Source organism: Anolis sagrei, chromosome 2 (genome assembly GCF_037176765.1).
Source record: "Anolis sagrei isolate rAnoSag1 chromosome 2, rAnoSag1.mat, whole genome shotgun sequence".
Classification (NCBI taxonomy): Eukaryota; Metazoa; Chordata; class Lepidosauria; order Squamata; family Dactyloidae; genus Anolis; species Anolis sagrei.
In genome coordinates, this window is record NC_090022.1 from 23,969,462 (window position 1) to 23,997,003 (window position 27,542).

General features: G+C 40.7%; 1 protein-coding gene across 1 annotated transcript in view; it reads left to right on the forward strand.

Moving 5' to 3' along the window:
• Positions 1 to 27,542, forward strand: part of GNL1 (G protein nucleolar 1 (putative)) — a 53,507-nt gene that overhangs the window by 20,823 nt on the left and 5,142 nt on the right. The window contains exons 3-8 of the mRNA XM_060759359.2: positions 5,975 to 6,111; positions 8,369 to 8,520; positions 10,384 to 10,455; positions 16,266 to 16,464; positions 23,366 to 23,461; positions 24,655 to 24,852. Coding sequence (XP_060615342.1) covers positions 5,975 to 6,111; positions 8,369 to 8,520; positions 10,384 to 10,455; positions 16,266 to 16,464; positions 23,366 to 23,461; positions 24,655 to 24,852 — 854 coding nt within the window. The remainder of the gene's footprint in view (positions 1 to 5,974; positions 6,112 to 8,368; positions 8,521 to 10,383; positions 10,456 to 16,265; positions 16,465 to 23,365; positions 23,462 to 24,654; positions 24,853 to 27,542) is intronic.

A 27,542-nucleotide genomic window follows, 5' to 3' on the forward strand; every position in this document is an offset into this window, starting at 1 on the left:
GGTTTGAGCCTGCCACTTTTGGACTTGCTGAGGTGTTCCAGCAAGTGTCTCTTCAGATCTTAGAAAACTATTTTTTGATTTCTTGGCATTTAGTGATCTGGCAGGATGAGACGGGAGAAGGCATGTCCTCAAGTATCCTAATTCTCAACTGTTTATTTATTTATTTACCCTATTTATACCCCGCCTTTCTCTACCCAAAGGGGACTCAAGGTGGCTCACATATAGCAATTATTCAATACCATTAAACCCCATATAAAACATTAAGCTTAAAATAAATGGATCAGTACATAATTATTTATTTTTTACAGTATTTATATTCCACCCTTCTCACCCCGAAGGAGACTCAGATCAGATCACAGAACACATATACGGCAAACATTCAGTGCCGTTGTACACTGACAAGACAGACAACTGTACATAGATAGAGGTATATATAGGCGTTCCCATCTTCAGCATCTTGGAGGCTGTGCCCAGTTCCAGCCGTGTGTGTGAGTGTGCTGTGGCTCCATGTTCCCTGCCGAAGAGCTTTTGTTCCTACTTGATCAAATCGCCAGCATTTTTCTGGCATTTCTTTATGGATGCCTTAAATACTTCCCCGCTTAAAGTGGTATTCATTTATTTACTCACATTGCTGTTATTGAAACTGCTAGGTTGGCAGAATCTGGGATAAAGGCCAGGAGCTCACCCCAACTGTGCTTTGAACTTCAATCTTTAGTTGGCAACATTTACTGCAACTGGCGGTTAACCTGCTGTGCTAAAGCCCGGTCATTGCCAATTCTCCAGCAAAAGTCCTGCATGCTGATAAGCAGCGGTTACAATGGAGACCAGGAGACCACATTCTGAACCAGCTTCATCTTCTGGGCTGGTTTCAAGAAAAGCCTTAGACAGAGCACATTATCTTAATTCAGTCTTGACAGTACCAGTAGTTGCAACTGCTCTCGACAGGATCTCCTTCTCCAGATGAGTTAGAAGTCAAAGGGAGCTAGGGGGGGAAAAAAACATTCTTAGCTACCGGGCATTGATAGATTGAGGAGCATCCCCAGGTTCGGAGTTTCCTCTTTCGGAGGAAGTGGAACTGCATGTAGGTGGTTCTCATGTCAATGAGGTGATGAATCCAGTTTGAGTTTTACTCCAGACTTTAATGGTAGTATCCAAGATGCTTAACCTATTCTTTGGAGGCTCTTCACCTTGGAAATGTGCAGATTACTTTAATAACATTGATGATCATCTGTCGTTCCATGTATGTCCTATTTGGTGACTCACTCATTCACTCCATCATTCGTTATCTGTTGGTGGTACAAGAGAAAGGATGCTAAGCTGGTGCTTACTCATTGTGAGTGAGATGCAATTTATGTGGCCAGAAAGCGCTGAACCTCAATAGCGTAGATGTGATAACTTCCGTTTGTGAGACAGTGATGGAGAATGAGTCACTCGTTTTTCTATTTCCTAGAATTCTCTGCAGCTAATTGTCCGTTCCATTTTTGTCAATATGTTTCTCACTTTTTCAACTACATTACCCGTAACAAAAAGAGAGCAGTAATTTCATATGCACATATATGTTAGAAGAAGTTCTTAGTGTGCTTAAGATGTGTACTCTTCAGGAGAAAACCTGAAGTGAAGACCATGTGGAAAAGTATATTCCACCTTTTGAATATTATCACATTAGGAGGTACAGTCAGGAAATGTGGAAGGCAGAGTCTCTTGTTCCTTCCCACTGAGTTTGTGTCCACCATCAAGAAAGAACTATTTTGTCGAAGGCTTTCATGGCCGGAATCACTGGGTTGTTGTAGGTTTTTTCGGGCTGTATAGCCATGGTCTAGAGGCATTCTCTCTGGACGTTTCACCTGCATCTATGGCAAGCATTCTCAGAGGTATCCTCAGCTACCTCTGAGGATGCTTGCCATAGATGCAGGTGAAACGTCAGGAGAGAATGCCTCTAGACCATGGCCATACAGCCCGAAAAAACCTACAACAACCCAAAGAACTATTTATGTATTTTTATTTATTTTCAGTATTTATATTCCACCCTTCTTACCCTGTAGGGGACTCAAGGCGGATTACAATGCACATATGCAAAGCAAACATTCAATGCCAATTAGACATACAACATATATAGACAGACATAGAGGCAATTTAACATTCCAGCTTTCCGGCTTCAGGATATGCTCGATTCCGGCCACAGGGGGAGCTGCTTCACTGTCTATTTGTGACACCGAGTCCTTTGATGGAGCACTTCCTCATTCTTCTGCACTGGTGCTGGAAGGCTTTATGGCATCGTAAATTATTAGCCTCCCTGCATAAAGCGATACCTAAATTTCCTACTTGACAGATGCAACTGTCTTTTGGGCTGCAAAGGTCGACAGCAAGCTAGACTAATGGCCAGAAGCTCACTCCAACCTGGGCAGCAGATAGCTGCACCATAGCTATCATTCTCCTTCTAGGGAGCTAATCTTATAGGTAAAGCTTGCTAGAACATTAAAGAAGGCTATTCAACCCGCTGGTAGCTGTGTCTAATGGCATCGGAGTTTGTTCATGTGACTACAAGGTTGTTGTTTTCCTTCTTTTTCTCCTCCCTCTATTAATATCAGTGCTTCCCGGCCTTTTTTTGACCAGCGACCACTTGATCAGCGACCACTCTCCAACATTACTACCAAAAGGGTTACGAATTAGTTTTTGGTCAACTTTAGCTTTGGTTTGATGAGACAACAGGAAGTGAGAGAAACCTATTCCTTGGAAAGGATACTCACTCCTGGAAGAGTAATCATGGGGGAAACATGTCTCTACTGAAGCTTTATTACCAATCTGTGTTTCCACAAAAGGGCAAATTTTCCAAAATCCAATTCTCCCAGGAACATAAAGTGTGGTGAAAAGCAGAAAAAACAAACACCAAAGGGGTGTAAACCCTTCCCTATGCCATCCAAAACTAAGAAATATATTTTTTGGCTGGAGTTACACTTAAAGATGTACCTGTTCTGACTTATAAACAAATTCAGCTTAAGAACAAACTTACAGAAACACTCTTCTTCTTAACTTGGGGACTGCCTTTATTCTAAACGCTAGATTCTCTTCCCCTTATAGAGATAGAAAGAGCACAGCTGCCTAATTAACCTGGATTTTACTCTCCAGACTAAGAGAGGCCTGTTCTTATTGACAACACTTAGCAAAGGATATAGGAAACTGGAATCAAATCCATCTGCTATTCCTTCCTTTGACCACATGAGAAAGCATCCTATGGGAATTGGGCATGTCTGAGTATTTCTTGTGCCACACTGAAACTAGTTAGACAACTTCAGCTCAGAGTTCCTGTGGAAAACAACATCCAGACCTGTCACATTGCTAAGATGTCTTGGTAGAGTTTTACGTGTTCACTGACTCTTGCTAGAGAGACTTCGTTCTGTTTTCCAGGTTGCAAGGATCATAGGAGATAACATCAAGGCAGGTTCTATTAGGAAGGCTAAAAACTGTTTGATCTCGCCTGTGGTTCACACACTCCTTTTAGCCATTGGTTTTGTCATGTCATGTCATGAAATGTTGCATTCCATGTTATTTTCCTCCCACTCAGGATAGGGATCAACAAAATATTCAGGTAATCGTCTCATTGTCAGAATTTGAGTTATCCAAGGATGCATCTACACTGTAAAATTAATACAGTTTGACACCACTTTAACTGCAATGGGTCAATACTATGGGATTTGTAGTTTTGTAAACCACAGCACTCTTTGGTAGAGAAGGTTAAAGTCCTTTTAAAACTACAAATCCCATGATTCCATAGCATTGAGCCATGCTTTTAAGGTGGGGTCAGTCTATATTTATCCTATAGAATAGTTGCACCCTGTGTTTTTACTATAAGCCACTTCTTCCCATTCCATGAAGGATAGAAAAAGATGGTGCATCTAGAAATATGTTGAGTAGTTGAGGAATTTAGTCATGCTGTATGATGGGTAGTAAAGTGTCCCTTGGGGGAAAAGGACAGAAATAATAAGATTTTTCCAACCTGCATTCTATTCCATAATTTAATTGCACCTTTAAATGTTTAATATTTGCCATGTCAATGTATTTTTGTATCCTTTATATTTTTGGATGTCTGTGGTTTAAAAACTATTTTTAAAGAGCAATGTTTATTCTGCTTTTATTTGTGTACTTAATGTTCTAAATCTTTCACCTTTTGTACATTGCCTTCAAGCCATGAGAGGGATTAGTCAAAAGCCATGAATAAATAAATAGTTGCAGAGAAACATATAGTGGTTAGCCAGGTGGATGAGTGCACACAATAAGTCAAGATTTGTGGCTAGTCCTGATTTACCAGGAGTGAGCTGCATATTTGTACATTCAACCCATTTGGTTCTCCCACTCATCCAAGCAGGTAAACCAACTAGCAATAGCTGTAATTTCTATCCAAATCTGGGATCCTAGTTTGCAGCCGAGAGCCAGCTCTGGAGATGAGAGTTGGAATCTCAATCTGGCCAACCCACTAATTATTATCATTGTTATCTTTGTATTGCCGAAGGCTTTCATGGCCGGAATCACTGGGTTGTTGTAGGTTTTTTCGGGCTATATGGCCATGTACTAGAGGCATTTTCTCCTGACGTTTCACCTGCATCTATGGCAAGCATACTTAGAGGTAGTGAGGTCTATTGGAACTAGGAAAGTGGGTTTATATATCTGTGGAATGACCGGGGGGGGGGGGGGGGGGAGAGAACTCTTGCCTGTTGGAGCTAGGTGTGGATGTTTCAACTGATCACCTTGATTAGCATTTGATGGCCTGGCAGTGCCTGGGGCAGTCTTTTGTTGAGATGTGCCTGATTGTTTCCCCTCAAAAAAGAAGCACCATTAAAGCCTTGGTAGACCGTGCAAAAAGAATCTGCGAACCCCACCTCCTCCAAGATGAATTGAACCATCTCAACTGGGCTCTACAGGCCAATGGAGACTCCACCTCAGACATCAGAAGAGCTGCAAGACCAAGAACAAGCCACGAGAGTAAAGATGAAGATCCACCTAGAGGAAAAGTGTTCCTGCCATACATCAAGGGAACCACTGACCGCATAGGGAAGCTGATGAGGAAATACAACATACAAACTATCTACAGACCCACCAAGAAAATCCAACAAATGTTACGTTCAGCAAAGGACAAGAGGGATCCTCTCACCTCTGCAGGAGTCTACCGTATACCATGCAGCTGTGGACAAGTCTACATAGGGACCACCAAACGCAGCGCCCAAACAAGAATCAAGGAACATGAAAGGCACTGCAGACTACTTCAACCAGAGAAATCAGCCATAGCAGAGCACCTGATGAACCAACCTGGACACAGCATATTATTTGAGAACACAGAAATGCTGGAACACACCAACAACCACCATGTCAGACTACACAGAGAAGCCATTGAAATCCACAAGCATGTGGACAATTTCAACAGAAAGGAGGGAACCATGAAAATGAACAAAATCTGGCTACCAGTATTAAAAAACTCTAAAATTACAACAGCAAAACAACAGAGGGGAAACAGTCAGGCACATCTAATCAACTCTCAACAAAGGATTGCCCCAGGTACTACCATCAAATGCTAATCAGGGTGATCAGTTGATGTTGTTTCTTGTTTCTGAGTAGATACTGCTGCATTGTCACGGAGGAACTTTAACTTTCCAGTTGTGTTTGATCATCCCTCCATTATCCAATAACTTGTCCATCTGGTAGCAATGATCGATGTTTCTTCCCCACATATCTGAATGATATTAGTTCTCCATCGCACCATGATCTTGTGATTCTCCTTCCCAGTAAGTCACCATCCCACTATGTTCCTGAAATTAAGCTAAATGTGTCTAGTATTGCCCATTTAGGACCTACTTTTCTCTCTTGATTGAGACCCAAAGTGGCTAGTTCTAGAGTTGAGATGGGAGGTTGGGCTGCATGTGCCAGCCAAATATGCTTCCACTTTCTAATCCCTTCCTAATCTCCCTTGTTCCCCATCTGTCAGATACCGGCTACACTTTGATCGGGAGAGCAAAGAAGAAATAGAGCGGAGGAAAAAGATTGCCAGGGAAAAGATCTTGGAGCCTGTGCCAGAAGCTGAGACAGAAGTGGACATAGAAGATATTTACAAGACCGGCTCAGGTGAACAGTGGGCATCCAGGAAAAGTAGCTCAGTGAATGGATGATTCAGAGGAGTTTTCTGGAAAACATGATTTGTGAGGAGGAGGGGATTGAAAAGGTTTTTTAAAAAAATTAAAATTTAACAAGTACATTAATTCATTCTTTCTATATTGTTATATAGAAACAATTCAAATAATAATAATAATAATAATAATAATAATAATAATAATTTTTTCTTTATACCCTGCCACCATCTCCCCGGAGGGACTTGGGGCGGCTCACAAAAGCACTCCAGGGTGCTACACATAAAATAGAAATACATAAGCATAAAGATATACATATAGACATAGACTGTCAATTACCATACATATAAATTGTCTTCCAAATAAATATGTGTTGTAGATATATTGTTGATCATAGCTATTGATACTAATTTATCCAAAATGTCTTGATCCAAAATAACTTTAAGTTCTCTGTCACCTTGATTAATAATATTAATAATCTATATAAATAAAAATGTAATGTCCGTTTGTGGGATTAACATAACTCAAAAACTACTGGACAAACTGACATGAAATTTAGACACTATATCCCTAACAGGCCAATGAGTGACCATCACTCATAAAAAAAACCCAAAAACAGCAGAAAGGACTTAAAAGCCCAAAACATCTAAATGACTAAAAGCGAAATCAAGATACAGGAAAAAAGGTAAGGAAGAGAGAGGGAGGGAGGGGGGAAAGAAAGAGAAAGAGAGAAAGAAGGAGTGAAAGAAAGAAGGAAAGAGCAAAGGAAGGAAGGAAAGAGGCAGAGAAGAAAGGAAGGAGAGAAAGCGGAAGGAAAAGAAAAAGGGAAAGAAGGAGCGAAGGAAGAAGGGAAAGAAGGAGAGAAAGAGGGAGGGAAGGTTGCCCACAGCAATGTGTGGCAGGTACAGCTAGTAATAGTAGTAGGAGTAGTAGTAGTAGTAATAATAATAATAACTTTATTTTTATATTCTGCCACCATCTCCCCAAAGGGACTCGGAGTGGCTTATAAGTGAGATCAAGCCCAACACAACAGAGTTTATCACTAAAAAACACATTTAAAAACAATGTAAACAAATTAACAATTTAAAAACAACAGCGTATAAAAACAACCGTAAAATAAATCAAAGCAGATCTCACTAAGTTATAAATGGCTTCCCAGTAGTCTCAAACATACAGTCAACTCTCCACATTTGCGGGTTTGGCTTTAGTGGATTTAATTATTTCCAGATTTGATTAAGGGCTTCAGTGATTTCCAACCTTTGGGCCTCCAGGTGTTTTAGACTTCAACTCCCAGAAATCCTAGCTATCTCACCAGCTGTTAGGATTTGTGAGAGCTGAATTCCAAAACATTTGGAGGCCCAAAGGTTGGGAACCACCGCTCCTCCAGCAAGGCTCAACAATCAACTTCTTGCAAACTTCTTGCAAAAGTTGGTTATAGAGCCATGCTGGAGGGCTCTAGAGATTCCTAGAGATAATAATTGTCTGGGAATCTCATATGCCTTTCAGCACAATTTTGTGGCCAAATTCTGACAGAAGATAATCATAAAGTTGTGCTGGAAGACCTAGGGATTCCTAGGCAGGTGTTGTCACAGTTTTCTTAAAGTGTTCCTGAAATTTGCTGTTTTTTCACCTTCATGGGAATCCGTGTGCCCCTAACTATAGTGAATGTGTATCTTCCTTCATGTCCCCTCTTGTTAATGTTATGCTATATGTTAATTTTTCTGATGGAGCTAAGGACGATATCCTGTTTAACCACTTTTATATGCATCATTCTCTATACAAATTGTCCATGCGGCCATATGATGTATACATAAACACATATGAAGGATTTATGTGGAGAGCAGAATTATATCCTTCTGTAGTATGTGTGTCGAGGAAGGCAGGCATGAGAGGGTTGTGCAGAAGTAAGGAAGGTTTGTGTGAAATCATCTGTCAGCAGTGTGGTGTGGGGACATCTCAGTTCCCCAGAACACCTTGCCACTGACCTCAGAGTGGTTATTGTAGAGGACCAGATAGGCATCAAAAGGAGGTTCAGTGTGCTGAAATACAATTCTTTACATGTCACAGGACTCCCTTGGGTACCTTCAACCTTGTTATTGCTTTACAGTGCAATGAAAGTTCAAAGGAGGTGAAGTGAGAAACATTTAGCAAGGAGCAACGTAAGGCACTATTACACTAGCGTAGAGCACAAACGAGATTGTAGTGAAGTTTTTGTCTATATATCCCAACCAGTTTTTACTTTTTCTTCCTCTCAGTATTGGATTTTCCAAAACGTCCACCCTGGAGTTACCAGATGACCAAGGAGCAGCTTTTGGCTCGAGAGGAGAAATGCTTCCGGGATTATCTAGAGAATATCTACACTACATTCCAGCCAAGCCAGCTAAGTTACTTTGAGCACAATCTGGAGGTGAGCCCTTAAAGGTTTGAAGGGAAAGCTTGGGTTTCAGGTGGTGTGGTATTCTTTTTATCAATGTACTTTTTAACCCACTTTCATAAGAACTCTGATAGATACAAAATGCGACTTTGCATGTTTGTTTCCAAAATAAAGTCTTGATGTCTTTGCAATTGATATTGTGGGCATATCAGTTCTGATCTCAAACTTTGTAAAAGGTGTAGAAAACGTTAAAAGGCTGAAGAGACCCAAGCTAAAACAGAGTGGATGGTTCAGTTTCTTAGAATTATTAAGTTGAAAGATACTCCAAGGGCCATCTAGTCTAACCCTATTATTATTAATAATAAAACTTTATTTATACCCTGCTCCATCTCCCCCAAGGGGACTCGGTGCGGCTTACATGAGGCCACGCCCATCAGTGCAGTACATACATTGTAATACAAAAACATAACAATTCCAGAAAATAAAATACATAAAATGCAAAGAAATATAATAAACGGCACAGTCAATATAAAACATGCAATTAAAAACAGAGGATTTCACTGGGCAGGGCCACATTCAAGGATAAAATTTTTAAAACTCTGGGAGATAGGGCGATGCAAATCATCGGGATGAGGATGCGAGAATGAGGAAGGATTCAATTGCACGAATCATAAATAAAGTGCTTCTAAGGAAGTTTGGTCAGGGAGTTTCTTACATTCAATCACTGAAGGCACATTGGAATAGCCAGGTTTTCAGGTTCCTCCTGAAGATTGCTAGCATGGGGGCTTGCCTAATATCTCTGGGGAGTGAGTTCCAGAGCCAGGGGGCCACCACAGAGAAGGCCCTCTCTCTCGTCCCCGCAAGTTGCACTTGAGATGCGGGCGGAAGCGAGAGAAGAGCCTCTCTGGAAGATCGAAGAGATTGCGTGGGTTCGTAGATGGAGATGTGGTCGCGCAGGTAGGTGGGTCCCAAACCGTTCAGGGCTTTGCACCTTGAATTGGGCCCGGAAAATAAGCGGCAGCCAGTGGAGCTCCTTAAACAGGAGGGTTGACCAGTCTCTGTAATTCGCCCCAGTTAATAATCTGGCTGCCGCCCGTTGGACCAATTGGAATTTCCAGGCCATCTTCTGCCATGCACTCCAACAATCAAAGCACTCCAACAGATGGTCATCTAGCCTCTGCTTATAAACCTCCAGAGAACTCTGCCCCGGAGTGTGGTGAAAGCTCCTTCTTTGGAGGCTTTTAAACAGAGGCTGGATGGCCATCTGTTTGGGGGTGCTTTGAAGGCGATTTTCCTGCTTCTTGGCAGGGGGTTGGACTGGATGGCCCACAAGGTCTCTTCCAACTGTATGATTCTAAAATTAAGGAGACTTCACCACATTCCCATGCAGCATAATCCACTGCCAAACAGCTCTTACCATCAGGAAATTCTTCCTAGTGTTTAGGTGAAATCTCTCTTCCTGCAATTTGAATCCATTGCTCCATGTTCTAGTCTCCAAACAGCAAAAAACCCCAAGCTTTCCCCCTCTTTATTATCTAGTTTTTTAGTTACTCAAAACTTCAGAAATACACTTTTGGCATGTAAAGAAAAGGAGCAGGCAAAGTGAGCAAGGAAATGCAAACATAGCAAACTCAAGAGTTCTAGGTGTGCAGTGTTTTTCAGTGTCTCATTGTCTGCAACATTACAAATTTGGTGATTGACACAAGGTGTCATTGGTGGGGTATACCATAATTTTGGTTTTGGGCCTCAGAGCCCTTATTTCCTCCTCTCATTGTGAACCATGGCTTTCTGAATCCCCGAGCCATCGCTGATTAATGAATTTACTGACTGAGGGGCACAATGGGACAGGACAAATGGCACAGAGATCTTCTCTAATCTTCTGTTTTTTTCATACAGACCTGGAGGCAGCTGTGGCGAGTATTGGAGATGTCGGACATCGTGTTGCTCATTACAGACATCCGGCACCCGGTAAGGGCTCCCTTTGCATGCTGTTGATGATTTGACTGCCAGTTCTTGCTGGCCTCTGTTCACGCAGACTGTTGGCTCAGTTGAAGAAACCCTTTCATGTGCTTTGACTCACTAAGCAGGAGGCCTGTATGTACTTCCTTCAAGAATTCAAGCAGAAAACACATTCTATGATACTGTCTAGTTATTTCACAGAAGGTGGTCCATTTATACACAGCTCTTGAGTGGAGTGTATAAGAGCACATTATTCAGCAGTAACTAAAGCCAAAGAAATCTCTCTTCATACCCATCTTGTGCATGGCTTGAGGATGGTACTTGTTTGGACTATGTCTTCCAAAAGCCCCAGAACTTATTCTGGCTGTATAGTTTGGGGATTGTAATCCAAAAAAAGTATCTTTTCAAAGCTATGTCCCTGGGGTAAGAGTTTTATATGAATTCCTAGAACAATTCATGTGGAATAATTTATAATCCAGTAGTTGCTGTTTTAGAACACTGACGGCTATTTTTCTTCTGACAATTTGAAATGTATTTTTAAAATTTTTCTACTCAGTTGCTGTTCTTGTCTGTAGTTGTTGCTTTGTGTGTCATATGTTCTGCCTGAGTTTTAAAGTTCCATTCATCCTCCCACGGTCTTTATTCACCTAGAACAGTGGTTCTCAAACTTTTTTTGACCAGGAACCATGTGACCAGGGACTACTTTGATCGGGGGCCACTTAGACAAGGAAAGGACTACTCTCCAAAATTAGTACCAAAAGGATCAGTTTTTTGGTCAACTTTAGATTCGGTTTGTTTATTTGGGGTGCTGATTGGGAAAATCAATATAATAATACAATATTATAATAATATATTTTATATTACATGTAATGTTACTAATAATATTACAATATAATGGTGTAGTACAGTATAGTAATATATAATACTGATATTGTACTATGCTAATATTTTAATATATTGTATGTATATATTTTGTAAGCTGCTCTGAGTCCCCTTCGGGGTGAGAAGGGCGGCATATAAATGTTGTAAGTAAATAAATAAATCTATATAAATAAAAATGTAATGTTCATTTGTGGAATTAACATAACTCAAAAACCACTGGGTGAATCAACACCAAATTTGGACACAATACACCTGTCAGGCCAACAAGTGACCATCACTCATAAAACACTGAAAAACACAGCAGAAGAGACTTAAAATCCAAATATATATATATACATTACAACGCATGCACAAAATTTATTTATTTACTTACTTTATTTCTATACCGCTTTTCTCAGCCCTCAGGCGACTCAGAGCGGTGAACACATATATATACACAAATATATACATACACAAAACACATATACACAGACTGGGCCACAACAAGTAAATAAATAGAATTGCATTGGATAGACCACATCTGCTCCAGTTTCTGATACAGTAGTCTCCATCTGCTTGCCCACAGAAAACCATATTTAATAATATAGAGCTAATGTGGTCTATCCAATGCAATTTTCTGAATCAGCACCCCAAATAACCCTAGGAACAGGCCTAAAAATGAAGACACCAAGGTGCCCTCATGGAATGGCTCTGCTCATGGGGAGGGAGGAGGAGGAGAAGCAGCAGTCAGGAGGCTTGTTACACCTTTCATGGGGATGGCCCAGATTACGCTCATGGATTAAGTGTTTATTTTAAAATGTTTTAATTGTCTTGATGTACTTTTAAATTCTATTTTAATATTTATTTAAGTTTACATTGTGTTTTAGGGCATTGAATTGTTGCCTTTATGTAAAGCCAAGTTGAGTCCCCTCCAGGGTGAGAAAGGCAGGGTAGAAATGTTGTAAATAAATAAATAAATAAATAAATAGTCTCTCCCCTCTCAACATCCCTGTTGCCTTGTCACTATACATGAGACCAGTCACTCTCTTTGCACTGGTGTAGAAATGGTGAGACCACAGACCATATTTTAGTTCTTGGGGACCACTGGCGGTCCACGGACCACAGGCTGAGAAACACTGACCTAGAGATAGAAAACAGCATTATAGTGACACCTGGTGACAGAACAAAACATTACGCTTTTAAGAAATATTTTTATTTTGATATACATTAATAAGTATACAGAGAAAAAGAAATACAAGAAAAAAACACAGAAAGAAGATAAAAAGGGGAGGGGAGAGAAAATAGAAGAAGACACAAAAATGCAGTAAGAAAAAGGTGACATCCCATATTATTTTGAGTCCTTTTAAACATATAATCGGTTTATGCCTCTCATTTTATTGCTGCTGTCCTCCTCTCTGTAAAATGAACTTACTAATAATACAAATCCAAATGTATAAAAATCTATTTTTTTCTACAAAAATTCAGTAAAGGATTAGTAATTTTATCAAATCAGACTATTACTGGATTAATTTTATCAACTAACATATTTAAAGGCTAAATCCATTTTTGCAGGCCATCTGTCATAAGACATTTAAAATAAGATTTTTTTTCTTTTTTGGATATAGGCAGCTCTCCCTGATTTTTCTAACCTAAATAAAACCCTTTCTCGTTATCTACTGTTCCAACATAGATATCAACTAGATTTATATATAAGTAACATTAATCTTTTCTAACATATATCTGACTTATATCCAGCTTATCTCATATATACTTACTTAATTTAGCATATTTTTCAAAGTGCCTTTTCAAATTAATAAGATATAAATGCATTTATAAATTCGAAGGGTTAATGTTCCTAAATCCTTCATTCATTCACTACACCATGTTGCTAAACTTCTTACATAAGCAGTATATTCTTAAAGTAGTCCTTACTATTTCTCTTAATAGTTCAAAAGGCAGGCAATATCAGCACAAAATCGATGATCTCTTTAATTATAATCTGTAAATGTCGGAATAAAAAATTAGCAAAGAAAACCTGGTGTGGGGCTCATTGTCCTTACAGAAACTTCTCTGCTTCTTTTGCATTTGCCTGTTTAGTTTCTGTGGTCACAACACATGGTAGTTAGGTTTTTTGGGAGGGGGGTTGCCCCCTTTTACTAGATCTAGGGAGAAATCCACTGGCTGGGACTTGCTTTCATGGCTCCTTCTCATGGAGCTTCTGGGAGCAGCTTTGGCCAGCCATTGCCATCACCTGGAAGTCACATTACGATACATTATTGTAGTTTCTAACTAAAACAGAAATAGACAACCTATGGCCTTTCAAACGTTAAGAGTGCAACTTTATTCCATCAGTCAGGGATTACGAGAGTTGTAATCCAGTTGTTGTTGTTTTTTCCGTGTCAGGAGCAACTGCAAGTTGCTTCTGGTGTGAGAGAATTGGCCGTCTGCTAGGACGTTGCCCAGGGGATGCCCGGATGTTTTACTATCCTGTGGGAGGCCTCTCTCATGTCCCCGCATGAGAAGCTGGAGCTGACCGACGGAGCTCCCCATTCCCCTCATTTGAACCACCGACCTTTTGGTCAGCAGTCCTGCCAGCACAAGGGTTTAACCCATTGCACCACTGGGACTCCTCCAGTTACATCCTCAAGACATGGCTTGCATATATTTGAACTAAAGAAAGGCAAAGCACTTAATGAATTCTATTTTGTATTATATAGGCACTGCAAACTGTTAAGTCTCCCAGGAGGCATCCATATTTCAATGGGCAACTTGTGTCACATCTTATGTTGCTTGAGTGCTAACCACGAATAATAACCAACATGGTCAGCAGTGAGGGATTATGGATTTTTGCAACATGGTTGGGGGAGGCTGCAATACCGGGGGAGGTACACCCCAGTCTGTCTGATTGGAGGAGAAGTTGGTGTCTGCACGTTGACAATGGACATCAGGGGAGTTGCAGCCAGATTTCTCACATAGCCAAAGCCAACTTTGGGATATTAGAATTAATGTTATGATGTCCACTAGCAGATGTGCAAGAGAGAATCTGTAAAAGTACCTTTTTGGTGAAGTGAAAATGGCCAGAGACAACCAAATGTGTGGCTCGTCTGATTGATCACCCTGCTCTGAAGTAAGGCTCACCATATAGAATCAAAGAGTTGGGAGAGACCATAAGGGCCATCCCTCAATCTAGACACTGTACTTCTATTGATTCAGCCTAGAATCACATTGGCTTTTCTAGCTGCCACATGACATTGTTGACACATATTCAGCTATTTATTTACCATGTCAGAAGCCAATTGAGAATGCAGTTATAATGTATAGAGAAACAACAAAGTTAAAAACTTGGCATTATACTAAATTTATTTTGACTAGAAGCTGGCTACTTGGAGTGCCTCTGGTGTCGCTATAAAGAGGTCCTCCGTTTTGCATGTGGCAGGGCCGAGGTTGCATTGTAGTAGGTGGTCTGTGGTTTTATCTTCTCCATACTTGCATGTTGTGGACCCAACTTTGTGGCCCCATTTCTTAAGGTTGGCTCTGCATCTTGTGGTGCCAGAACTCAGTCTATTCAGTCATCCAGCCTTCAAAGTCATCTAGCCTTCTGTGTGCCCAGGTGGGAATTTCTCATCTGATGTCAGCCACTGATTGAGGTCCCAGGTTTTTACCTGCCACTTTTGGACTCTCGCTTGCTGAGATATTCCTGCGAGTATCTCTGTAGATCTCAGGAAGCCCTGACCTACAAGAAGCACTGCTTGAATATCAAGCAAAAAGTGGGTGCTACAAACAATATCGTATGAAAGTTGGCTAGCACAACCTGGGGATCACAACCAGACACAGTGAAGACATCTGCCCTTGTGCTTTGCTACTCTGCTGCTGAGTGCGCATGCCTAGTGTGGAACACATTGCACCACGCTAAAACAGTGGATGTGGCTTTTAATGAGACATGCTGCATTATCACAGGGTGTCTGTGCCCTACACCACTGGAGAAATTATACTGTTTAACCTGTATTGCACCACCTGACATCCGCAGGGAAGTAGCAACCAGTAGTGAAAGGACCAAGGCAGTGACATCTCCAGCTCATCCCTGTTCAGAAATTAGCCAGCATTCCAATGCCTTAAATCAAGAAATAGCTTTCTAAGCTCCACAGAGATACTTGCAGGAACACCTCAGCAAGTGAGAGTCCAAAAGTGGCAGGCTGAAACCCGGAACCCCAACCCATGGCTGATACCAAATGAGAAACTCTCTCCTGGGTACACATAAGACTGGGTGATTTGGAAGGCATTGAACAGACTGCGCTTTGGCACCACAAGAACCAGAGCCAAGCTTAAGAAATGGGGCCACAAAGTGGAGTCCACAACATGCGAGTGTGGAGAAGAGCAAACCACAGACCACCTACTGCAATGCAACCTGAGCCCTGCCACATGCACAATGGAGGACTTTCTTATAGCAACACCAGAAGCATTCCAAATGGCCAACTACTGGTCAAAGGACATTTAGTATAATGCCAAGTTTTTAAAACTTTGTGTCTTTTAAATACATTACAACTGTACCCTCAGTTCGCTTCTGATACAATAAATAAAACCAGGAAGCTATTTCTTGGTATTTCTTGCATATTCAGCTTAATGATGTTCTAAAGATCCCTTTCATATGGATTTTTTTCAAGCCAGGTATCACTCATCTTATATTTGTGCATTTCATTTTTATGCCAGTGTGTATGCTCCCTGTTGAAATTCATTAGGTTAGTTTGGGCCAGCCCCCTAATCTATTGAGGTCCTTTCAAATTCTGATTCTTTCCTCTGGGGTGTTATCTGTCCTCCCAATTTGGTATCATCTGCAAATTTGATAAAGAGTGCCGCCTTTTCTGTCATCCAAGTCATTGATAAAGGTGTTCCTGTTCTTACTCTAGATCTCGCTCATATGATGTGACTGTCTTCTCTCATTTATTGCCTTTTCTGTCCAGGTCATCAACTTTTCGCCAGCTCTCTATGACTTTGTGACCAAGCAGATGAAGAGAAACCTCATCCTTGTGTTGAACAAGATTGACCTGGCACCCCCAGCTTTGGTGGTGGCCTGGAAGCATTACTTCAAGAGTCGGTTCCCAGAGGTCCACGTGGTTTGCTTCACCTCTTACCCGCAAGTTGATCAAGATCCCAGCGCAGGTACTTTTTGAAGCCTCATAATCCCTCGTGGGCCACCAGTGGGTGCTGTCTTCCAATGCAGCTATGGTTGTGCATTAGAGCAATGCTTCTTAAACTTTTTCCACTTATGATCCCTTTCTGCCCAGTACATGTTTACATGATCCCATACCTATATAAAATAGGTATAAAAATAAAATAAGTAAAGGTAAAGGTTTTCCCTGACATTAAGTCTACTTGTGTCCAACTCTGGGGTGGTGGTGCTCATCTCCATTTCTAAGTTGAAGAGTTGGCATTGCCCATAGACGCCTCCAAGGTCATGTGGCCGACATGACTGCATGGAGTGCCATTACCTTCCCCCCAAAGCGGTACCAATTGGTTTACTCACATATGCATGTTTTCAAACCGCTAGGTTGGCAGAAGCTGGGGCTAACAGCAGGAGCTCACTCCGCTCCCCGGATTTGAGCCACCAGCCTTTTGGTCAGCAAGTTCAATAGCTCAGCGGTTTAACCTGCTGTGTTAGTGGGGCTCCAGATATTTACTGAAAATAAATTGGTGTTTGCAAGGCTTGCCGAATAGGCTAATTTCCGTTTCTATGGAGTATAGCTGAAGCATTTTCTACAGAGTCCACTGTAAACACTGCATGTTGTTACTAACAGAGTTCTGTAAGTGAGTAGCATTAAGGAACCCTTAATTGTTACCAAACTTTTTATGATTCCAACATTGAACTAAGGGTTTGGGGTTGGGACCCACAGTTTAAGAATCCATTCATTACAGCAGGGGTCTGCAGCCACTCCCACAACAAAGAAGTTATGTAAAATTGCACACATACAATATAGTAAGCAATTATATACTTAACAAACAACTAAGGTTGCTATTTCAAACACTCTTTTGTATTACGTCTTCTTTCCAAGCCTGAATATGGAGGCTGTCTTAAAAGTGCTTGCCTATCAGTAAACCACCGGAAACAAGTCCCTTCCCATACTTTGGATGAACAACTGGCAAGACAAGGGGTTAATTCTCCTTTTTAAGAATAAATAAATCAATATGCAAAGAAGCAATAGGACTGGCTAGACCAGATTTCAAGTCTCCTTTTTGAGAAGGAATAAACGTATTCCCACTTCCGGGTCCTTTGCTGTCCAAGAGCTTGTTTACAGATTCAGCATTCAAAAATTATTATTATTACCATCCTATTAATTCAATATAACCACTAGAGTTGCAAGAAGATAGAATCCTAAATTCATTTAATGACTCTTTCAGACTATTTGAAGGGCAATATGGTCAGTATGAACTTGGCTCAGCTCTGCAAACAATACTAAATCATTTGTCAGAGCTGTTTGCAATAAATCAACAGAGGGACTTTGAATGTTTTCCTTTTAAAGTTAAAAGTGGTTATCCCAAATTAACAGGATAGTAATCTCTAAATGTTGAGCCTTTAAACAAGCACTGGGGTGAGAACTCAACCTGGTCATAAAGACAATATATTAGACTTCTTGTGTACAAACTGTATCCCCAGCTTGCCTTTTGACTCAGGTGTGGTTGTAGGCTTTTGCAGTAATATTCAACCAACAATACATGCTACCTTGATAGGAATTCAGGCATGACTGGTAGACATCTTCTCTATCTCAGTAAAATGGAGGGGATGGCTGACGTTATGAGGGAAGAGGATAAGGGCAGATGGGTCACAGGTCCAAAACAACTTGTAGTATCCTAAGTCATAATCTTACTGCAGGGAGAATTTATAATAATTGTTGGTTTTACTGATGGGTCTATGGACCGCAATAAATGGTTGATAAATTGTTAAAATTGTTGATAATCTTACCGCAGGGGTGGACAAAGCACCATAGCCCCAGTATGTTTTTTGGCATCCAGAGCCCCCTCCCCGGGTCAATTTTTATTCCTCCAAACAATTTGCCACATGTCCTCCTCTCAGCAGTTATAAGCTTAGGAAATCCCTGTAGCACCTTGCTCAAAGCACTCACCAGGAAACCAGACGTGGTAATAAACAGTTTATTGATAAAACACATAGAAGAAAGGGCCAAAGGCACCTTAAGCATATAATAGAGTAAAAATCCAAATGTATATATAGAAAGCAAGTCCCAATAGGCAGAAGATAAATCCCCAAAACAAGGGTTGAAACTTGATCATTAATCTAGAAAAAAAGGAACAAAACAAGAGCTTGAATCCATAGGTAAATCCTCAACACAGGAAGCAAAACTTGACTAGGAACCTTGGGCCTTGAACTTAGAGCATAACCACTAATAAGACAGGAGTTTCCTACTCTGGTAGCGACGTTGCTTGATCTAAAAATCCTAACAGCTCTCTCCCTAATTTAAGGGCTGCAATACATGAAGGCATACTGTTGACCTTGAGAGGCCTTCTACTGCCTCTCCTTCCCATGGCTTTGCTTGCACCTGAATTTCTTCCCACGCAGGAGTAGCCCGCTTCTTTGGATGAGCTCATGTTATCTTCCCTTCCCTGCCTGTCAGCTTCCAAACCGCAGTTTCATTTTCACACATAAAAACAACATCTTGGTCTAAAACCACCTCCGTTCTCCCAACTGGAGAACCATCCTTCTCCAACATCTTCTCAGACTGGACACCCACAGAACCATCAGGCCCTGCACCCCCAAACTCCTTCCCCTCATCAGCTGGCTGAACTACAACAATACCTTTTTTTTAAAAAAACAGGAAGTTCACTGGAAATGATTTCTGGCTTATGTTGGCCCAAGACAGGTCAAACATTTGATGAAAAATGCATTCTGTACATGATAAATGGGAGACAGAATTGAATAACTAGTAAAAACTTGAATACATGAGCAAGGACATAGAATACTTTCAGGATATATTAAATCCAAAACCAAGGCTTGACTTGGATCAAGAACCAGCCAACTCAGGCTTAGCTTTTCACCCTAACACAACATTGCTTGAACTGCTCTTAAAGCAAACAATTTGTTGTTTAGTAGACGCCCATGAAAGCATTACATCTTCCATGAATTTTCTCCACAAGTTTCCCACATAATCTCTCTGAATGATGCAATCTATTTTCAGCTCTCATTTGTAAACAAATACTTTTGTTGATCTCCGTAGCTACAGGTGGGTTCTCCTGGGAACTCTTCTTAGCTCTTAACTCAGTTCATTATCTGTGTTGCTACTTCTGGCTCTCTTGACTGGCCTTGAAGTCTTATATTTTCCAAGCTAGTTTTGGCACAGAGAGAACCATCATTTCCCAGACCTTAATTTCCCAGACTTGAGGGCCTATCACTTTGTGCCACAGGAAAGCTCACAGTCCTCTCTAAATCATCAGTTAAACCATCAGCCTCTGGTGGCTGATGTACAACACCATTTTACAGTTCCATTGCATTTAATGAGACTTAAGTATCCATGGATTTTGGTATCCATGTAGAGTCCTGGAATCAAACCCCAGGTCATTCCAAGGGCCCATTCTTGTCCTGAGCTTAGAAACATAACCTTTTTGGATAATAACCCCCCAGAACCCCTTGCCTGGCATGGGAATTTCTGAACATTGTAGTTTAGAAGGGGAACTTTTCCTGTCTTTGCTGCTGTCTCCCAATGCTATCCCACATAAAGCAGCTAGAATGAAAACCAGGGAAGGCTCCTGTGCCCTTAATAGTTGTCTGTTAAGCAACCCCTACTGAAATGCCCTCTGCTACACAACCATTAAAGGTACAGGGACCCTCTTCACTTTTCACTCTGGCAACCCTAATCTTGCAGGCATCTCCATGAGTAAGCTCAGTGTCCATAGGAAAGAGAGTGTGTATCAGCATGTCCCAAATTTTTGAATAACTTACATTTTAAAATATATTGAAGTATTTCTGTGAATCCTATGTCTAGCCCTTAAAAATGACACAGTCGTTTTATTATGTGTAATTTTGTGCCTTATTTTTTTAATACATGGTAAACTATCTTCTGTTAAATTAAATAATTCCGTCACCATCTGCTCCAGAGCCTAGCCAAGGCATTTTGCCGCCTGAGGCAGAGCAGCACATGGCAGCCGCCTCACTTCCATCTAGGTCAAATTTCATAGTATCTAAAGCCAGCCAAGTTATTTTGGTACATGATGCAGAAAGTCCCATAAGAGCTTTTCCTAAAACCAAACACACATTAATAACAAATGAAGTAACATTTCCTCTCCTTGCGTGACACCTCATATTTGCTGCCTGCGGCCACTCTTTTCCTATGCCCAGTCCTTCTCTTTTTTTAGAGCTTAGATGGTTTGTTCCACCACCCTGGCTTCTCAGTCCATTTCTTCATATATATATATGTATATGTATATATACATACAGATACATATAATACACATACACACAGAGCCAAGGTGACTCAACATAAAGAACTAGTGTAGTCTAGTGCTTTGAGTGTTGAACTGTGACTCGGGCAGCAGGGCAGGAATCAAATCCACACTCAAGCATGGAAACCCACTGGGTCACACTGTCCAAATCTCAAGAGGAAGGCAAGAGAACCCCTTCAGCAAATCTTGCCATAAAAACCCTGTGATAAGTTCACCTTAAGGTCACCATTAGTCAGAAATGAAGGCATGTGATTAACAAGGATTGCAATCTAGAAACTTATCAATTTGTTGAAATAAAATATAAAAACAATCCTAATACAGTCCCCAAGTTACGAACAAGATAGATTCTTTAGGTTTGTTCTTAAGTTGAATGAGTATGTAAGTCAGAACAGGTGTAACTCCAGCCAAATATATACGAGGTTTGAATGAAAAGTAATGCCTCCACATTCATAACTCCTCAACAGATGGCAGTACTGGTATGCAGCAGGTACTGGCTTGTTCAGTAGACTCTCCTCTACAGTTCAATTTTAGCAGGAAGTCTTAGCATTGAACAGTTGTGTTGTTAAAGTGCGAAGTATGGAAGCCTGTGCAGACGGTCGGTCAATGTGACTTAAGCAACATGCAGTCATTGAATTTTTGGCAGCAGAAGGTGTCACCCCAAAGGAGATTCATCAGAGAATGCAAGCTGTTTATGGTGATTGTGTTAATGTGAGCACTGTGCATCGTTGGGCAAGTAAGTTTAAAGATGTTGAGGTGACACAAGTCGCATTGACCAACCATCTGTGCGTTGCTGACCAACCATACTGTGCATTGCTGGGTGAGTGAGTTTAAAGATGTTGAGGTGGGAACATCTGACTTGCATGACAAACAACGAGTTGGACGTCCTGTGACAGCAACCACCAAGTTTCATAAGCAAAAGGTTGACAGATTGATTCAGGACAATTGTCGTATCACTCAGAGAGAAATTCCAAACATAATTGACATTTTTGTTCCTGATAATGAAAGAAGATATGCGGGGACATCATTATGCTTCTGATGAAGACATTGAGAGAACTGTGAGATGTTGGTTGTGGAAACAGTGTCGACTTCTTCCATGACAGCTTCAGAAAACTTGTTCATTGTTGGCAGAAATGTATCCAATTGTCTGGTGATTATGTGAAAAAGTGAATAGTGGTAGTTAAAGAGCACATTCTAAGGATTATTTCTGCGTTTGATTTATTAAAATATTCCCATCCAAACCCAAGTAATGAAGGTGGAGGCATTACTTTTCATTTAAACCCTCGTATATCACATAAGGAAGGGTTAACACACCTGTGGTGTTCGTTTTGCTGACTGTGTCCCTGTTACCTCACTTTCTATCCCTGTGATCATTGGATTTTGAAAAATGCTGCTTGTGGAAACAAGGATTGGTGAGGGAAGCCTTTTCTTTATATAAAAAAACTAACTTTTAAAAGTACTTCAAAAGAATATGAAATCATTTAAAAACATGACAATACAAATGCCACACACACCCCCTCCCAAAGACTTTTGACACCAAGTGCTTGTTCAAATACAGAAGGGAAGGAAGATGGGAGGGGACCATCCCATCTCCTGTAGCAGTGAGTTTCACAGGCTGAGAGTCACCACCACCACCAATAATAATAATAATAATAATAATAATAATAATAATAATAACAACAACAGCAACAACAACAACAACATTATATCCCGCCTTATCTCCCCAAGGGGACTCAAGGTGGTTTACAACAGATATCTGCAAACATTCAATGCCATGAAAAGCTGAACAAAGACAAAAAAAAACCCCAACCCCCTAATCCCCAAAACAAATCCACAACTACATTAAAAATAATAACACATTATCCCACAATAGTATCAGTAATATTATATGTAATATATAATATAATTATCATATTATATATTATTATATTGTACTATATTATCATACCACAATATATATAATACACTACCAGCATATTAAACTATTAGTATTATATAATATATTGTACTATATCATAAGTTGTAGTACATAGGTAAAGGTAAAGGTTTTCCCTGACATTAAGTTTAGTCATGTCCGACTCTGGGAGGTGGTGCTCATCTCCATTTCTAAGCCGAAGAGCCAGCGTTGTCCGTAGACACCTCCAAGGTCATGTGGCCAGCATGACTGCATGGAACACCATTACCTTCCCATAGAAGCAGTACCTACTGATTTACTCACATTTGCATGTTTTCGAATCGATAGGTTGACAGAAGCTGGGGCTAACAGTAGGAGCTCACCCAGCTCCTCGGATTTGAACCACCGACCTTTTGGTCAACAACTTCAGCAGCTCAGCGGTTTAACCCACTGTGCCACCAGGTTGCTCTGGTGTAGTATTTACAATATACAATATATTATATTACAACATTATTAATATAACATATAATATATTAGCACTATTACATTACAGTGCTATTATTTCTATATATTACTATATTGTATATACTGAGGGGCTCCTGAGTGATGTTGCAGCAGACACAATGGAGCTGTGTCTTTCTGGCGGACCCTCCTCACTCTGTGGCCCCAGAGCAGCAAAGAAGGCTCCTCTGACTGTTTTAAGAGGATTTTCTTTGCTCTCAGTGTTTAAGAAGCGCCGGAAGCGTCGCAAAGGATGGAGCACAGCGATGGGGCCTGATCAACTTCTGAGTGCCTGCGAAAGCATCACAGCTGGCAAAGGTGAGACGCCTGTTTTTCCTTCTCTGTGTCAAATGTTCAGACCTTGGGAGACCTTACTTTTTTTGGACCATAAGCCCCCCCCCAAATTTCCCAGCCAGCATGGCCATTAGAGAGTTATGGAAATATAAACAAACAATCTAACTATTCCAAGCTTTGGTGTTGCAATCAACCTTCTGTATCTATAGATTCTGTGCTGACAGATTCCACTACCCATGGCTAGAAAATCTTCCCTCTCCCCAACATTCCCCAAAGCAAACCTTGATTTTGCCATTTTATATAGGTGATGCAATTTTACAATGCCATTGTAAATAATTGGACTATTCACAGATTTGATGGCAGGGCGTTTCTGGAACCAAACCTACCAATAATAATAATAATACCTTATTTATTTATTCATTTATTTATTTCCAGTATTTCTACCCCGTCCTTCTCAACCCCCAAAGGGGGACTCAGGACAGCCTACATTTGGTACAATTTGATGCCATTAAATATAACAAAGCAATATAACAACAATTAAAACAATAAATAGAACATTAATTAAAACAATAAAAACAGTATTAACCACTGTATCACCATTCCAGTCAAATTCCATATCCAAAGCACTATTTATGCCTGCTGTCCAAAAGCCTGTCTCTCGTCCCTGCCAGACGCTTGTGGGAGGGAGAGCAGGGCCTCCTATATGATCTTAAACTGCGAGGCAGGACGCAGAGGGAGATGCGTTCGGACAGGTAAGCTGGGCCAGAACTGTATAGAGCTTTACAGGTCAAAACCAGCTCTTTGAATTGAGTTCGGAAGTAAATCGGCAGCCAGTGGAGCTGACACAACAAAGGGGTGGTATGCTCCCTGTGTGTTGCTCCAGTTAGTAATTTTGCTGCAGCCTGTTGGACTAGTTGAAGTTTCCGAACAGTCTTCAAAGGCAGCCCCACGCAGAGTGCATTGCAGTAATCTATTCAGGATGTAACAAGAGTGTGGACCACTGTTGCCAGATCAGACTTCCTGATATTCTGCCCTGTCTCCCCAGGGGGACTCAGGGCGGATTCCGCCATGAATGTAGCCTGACTCAATGGCACCACATAACAAGCATCCATAGCCTTCCATTTCGAAATCTAAATCTAAAGCCTGACTGTTGTAGGTTATTTTCATTGTTCCCAGGTCTTCGTTTGTATGTATCATCGCTCTCTTTTTTCCTCCAGTGGACCTGAGCAGCTGGAAGGAGAAAATTGAGCGGGATGCAACTAGTGCACGCCTGCCACTTGAGGACTCCGAAGACTCTGAAGAAGATGACGAAAGCGCGGCGGTACTAGTAGAGCACCAGACAGATGTGGCTATGGAAGCCGGAGGGTTCTGCCAGGAAATCTACAAGGATGGGATCTTGACGATAGGCTGCGTAGGTGAGGATTGTGCCATGAGCTGACAAACAAAGCTGGGGGAGATGCATCTAAATCAGGCATGGGCAAAGTTTGGCCCTCCAGGTGATTTGGACTTCAACTCCCACAATTCCTAACAGCCTCAGGCCCCTTCCTTTTCCCCCTCAGCCGCTTAAGCAACTGAGGGGGGAAAGGAAGGGGCCTGAGGCTGTTAGGTATTGTGGGAGTTGAAGTCCAAAGCATCTGGAGGGCCGAACTTTGCCCATGCCTGATCTAAATCATGGTTACTTCAAGAAGTATGCTTTTTCACGTTGATCCAGAAGCAAAATAGGCAGAATGTTCTTGGAAGAAAACTGTGAAATAGTTGCATACCAAGAAGCTGCACAAGCCAATGAACTGGGTGCAGAATTCAGTTGGCCCACCAGATGTGGACGTTTTTTCAAACAAACCATCAGATATAAGTCAGTGTTTGCTGAAATCCATAATGGAACTTTCTTTGTTGGACCAGATGAATGATAAAAACAATAGTCATGCTTTTGAATTTTTCAGAGCTCCTTCTTCTGAAAAAACAAAATGACCTATGTTGAGAAATATGAAATCTGTACATCTGAAATCAGTAGTTCCCAATCTGTGGTCCATGGACATCAGTGGTCCATAAGAATGAAAATATGGTCTGCGGCCTCACCATTACGACACCGTTGCTTCAAAACCATGCGGCAACGAAAGTAGCTGATCTCACGAAGCCCTTTTATAGTGCCGTTCGTAAAAACATACGAAAACATTATAACCATGTAAACATAGTACTATATGACAATCACACATATTTAAATTAAACCAACCCGATACTCATTACATTAGGCAGCTCAGCTTCCAATGGCTAAGATTCCAAAGTGGGCCTCAACCACTAAGAGAGGGTTGGGTTGGCATGAGTGGGTAAAATGCAAGCATGGCCTATTTGATGATTAGGGTGGGGCCTGGAGCCTGTTATATTTTTATCTCAATGCTTCTTGGTAATCTCACTGTTATTATTGTGCTCTATTGTGTATTTTGATATGTTTTTGATGTTTTGTACTCACTTAGGCATTGAATGTCTGCCTTATGTGTAAACTGCCCTGAGTCCCCTTGGGGAGAGAGGGCAGAATAGAAATGTTGTTGTTGTTGTTGTTGTTATTATTATTACTGTGAATAGTCTGAAGCCAAAATGTGGGAGGAGTTTGCACATAATCTGATTAGATTTGGTAGAAACTGGGATGGTTTTTAATTTCATTTTGGGCTGTCCTTTGAACTTTTTGGATGAAGGTAAAAGCAATTGTTGATTCCCTCCATGTTTAAAAATATATAATCAGCCTCCCATCCAAGGCTGGATCTACACAGCCAAATAATGCATTATCTGAATGTTGTTGAGCTGGATTATATGAGTCTACATTGCCTTATAATCCAGTTCTATGCCGCTAAACTGCTTTATATGGCAGTGTAGATCCAGCCCAAGCCAGATGATATTTTGAAGCAGTAGAATATCTCCGACTCCTATGACGAAGTTTTTAAAAAAGAACAATAGCTCTGTTCAGATATCTTCTGTATCAGCTGACAAAATGAAATTAGTGGTTCCAGTTCAGAGCAGTAGGAAAGAGGAGGAAATAAATGACATGAACAGTGGAATTATTATAATATTTTCAGATCCACAACACTCACATCACATCACATCACATACATCCTGTAATCTTTTTTTTAAGGAGCAGTTTTTCTTTCAACTTTCTTGCTTCGACTGGAGAAAATTGAAGTATTTTTGTTTCCATTCCAGCAGCATCTTAATATTAAAAACATTACATAGACCTGCTTGTGGGCCACTCATGTTGCATTTTTTTTTAAAATATTTGCTTTCCTCCTCGTTTTCAGAAGAACCTTGGAGGTTAAGCCTGTGTCTGGCTTTTAAAGACTATGGATTTTGATGAGCTTAGGTGTACTTAGTGCAAGCTGTTAGCTATTTAGGAAAATGAGAGAGGGAAAACAACAACAGTCGGCTTTTCCCAAGCAGTACATCCCGATATGTAGTTGCTACAACTCCCATTATGTTGTAATTGTTTTGTTTCTAGCCGCTTTGGGTCCCATTAGGGAGAAAAGCGGGATATAAATAAAGATTTATTATTACTACTGTATTATGCTGCAATTTAGAGTTCAACATGTCTGAAGAGCCCCAGGAACCAAGCGAAACATGAGTCACCAATGTGATTTGGTGGTCAAAAAAGCCAAAGGAGTGCTAGGTTTCATTAACAAAAGAGTTGCAAGATATGCGTCCAGAACAAGGGAAGTAGTAGTGACACTCTATCCTGCTTTGTTCAACTACTATTTGCAATATTATGTAATTCTGAGCATCACAGTTTCAGAAGGATTGTCAAGCTGGAACATGTTTAGAGAAGGGCAGTGAAGATGGTCAAGGTCTGGAAATTAAGCCTTATGTGAAACAACTTTGGGAATAGAACCAAACTTTTAAATCAGAACTGGAAGTCATGTATTGAACTGGATCTCCCAGCATTCATCACCATGGCTGTGTGCATTCTAGAGTTAAACATTTCTTACACATTTTTTAGAGATCCTGGGATTTGACCATATTTATATAGCAATATATAATCCTATATTACAGTATAGCAATATATAATACTAATATACTTATATTACATGTAATGTAGCAATATATAATACTAATACTGATATTA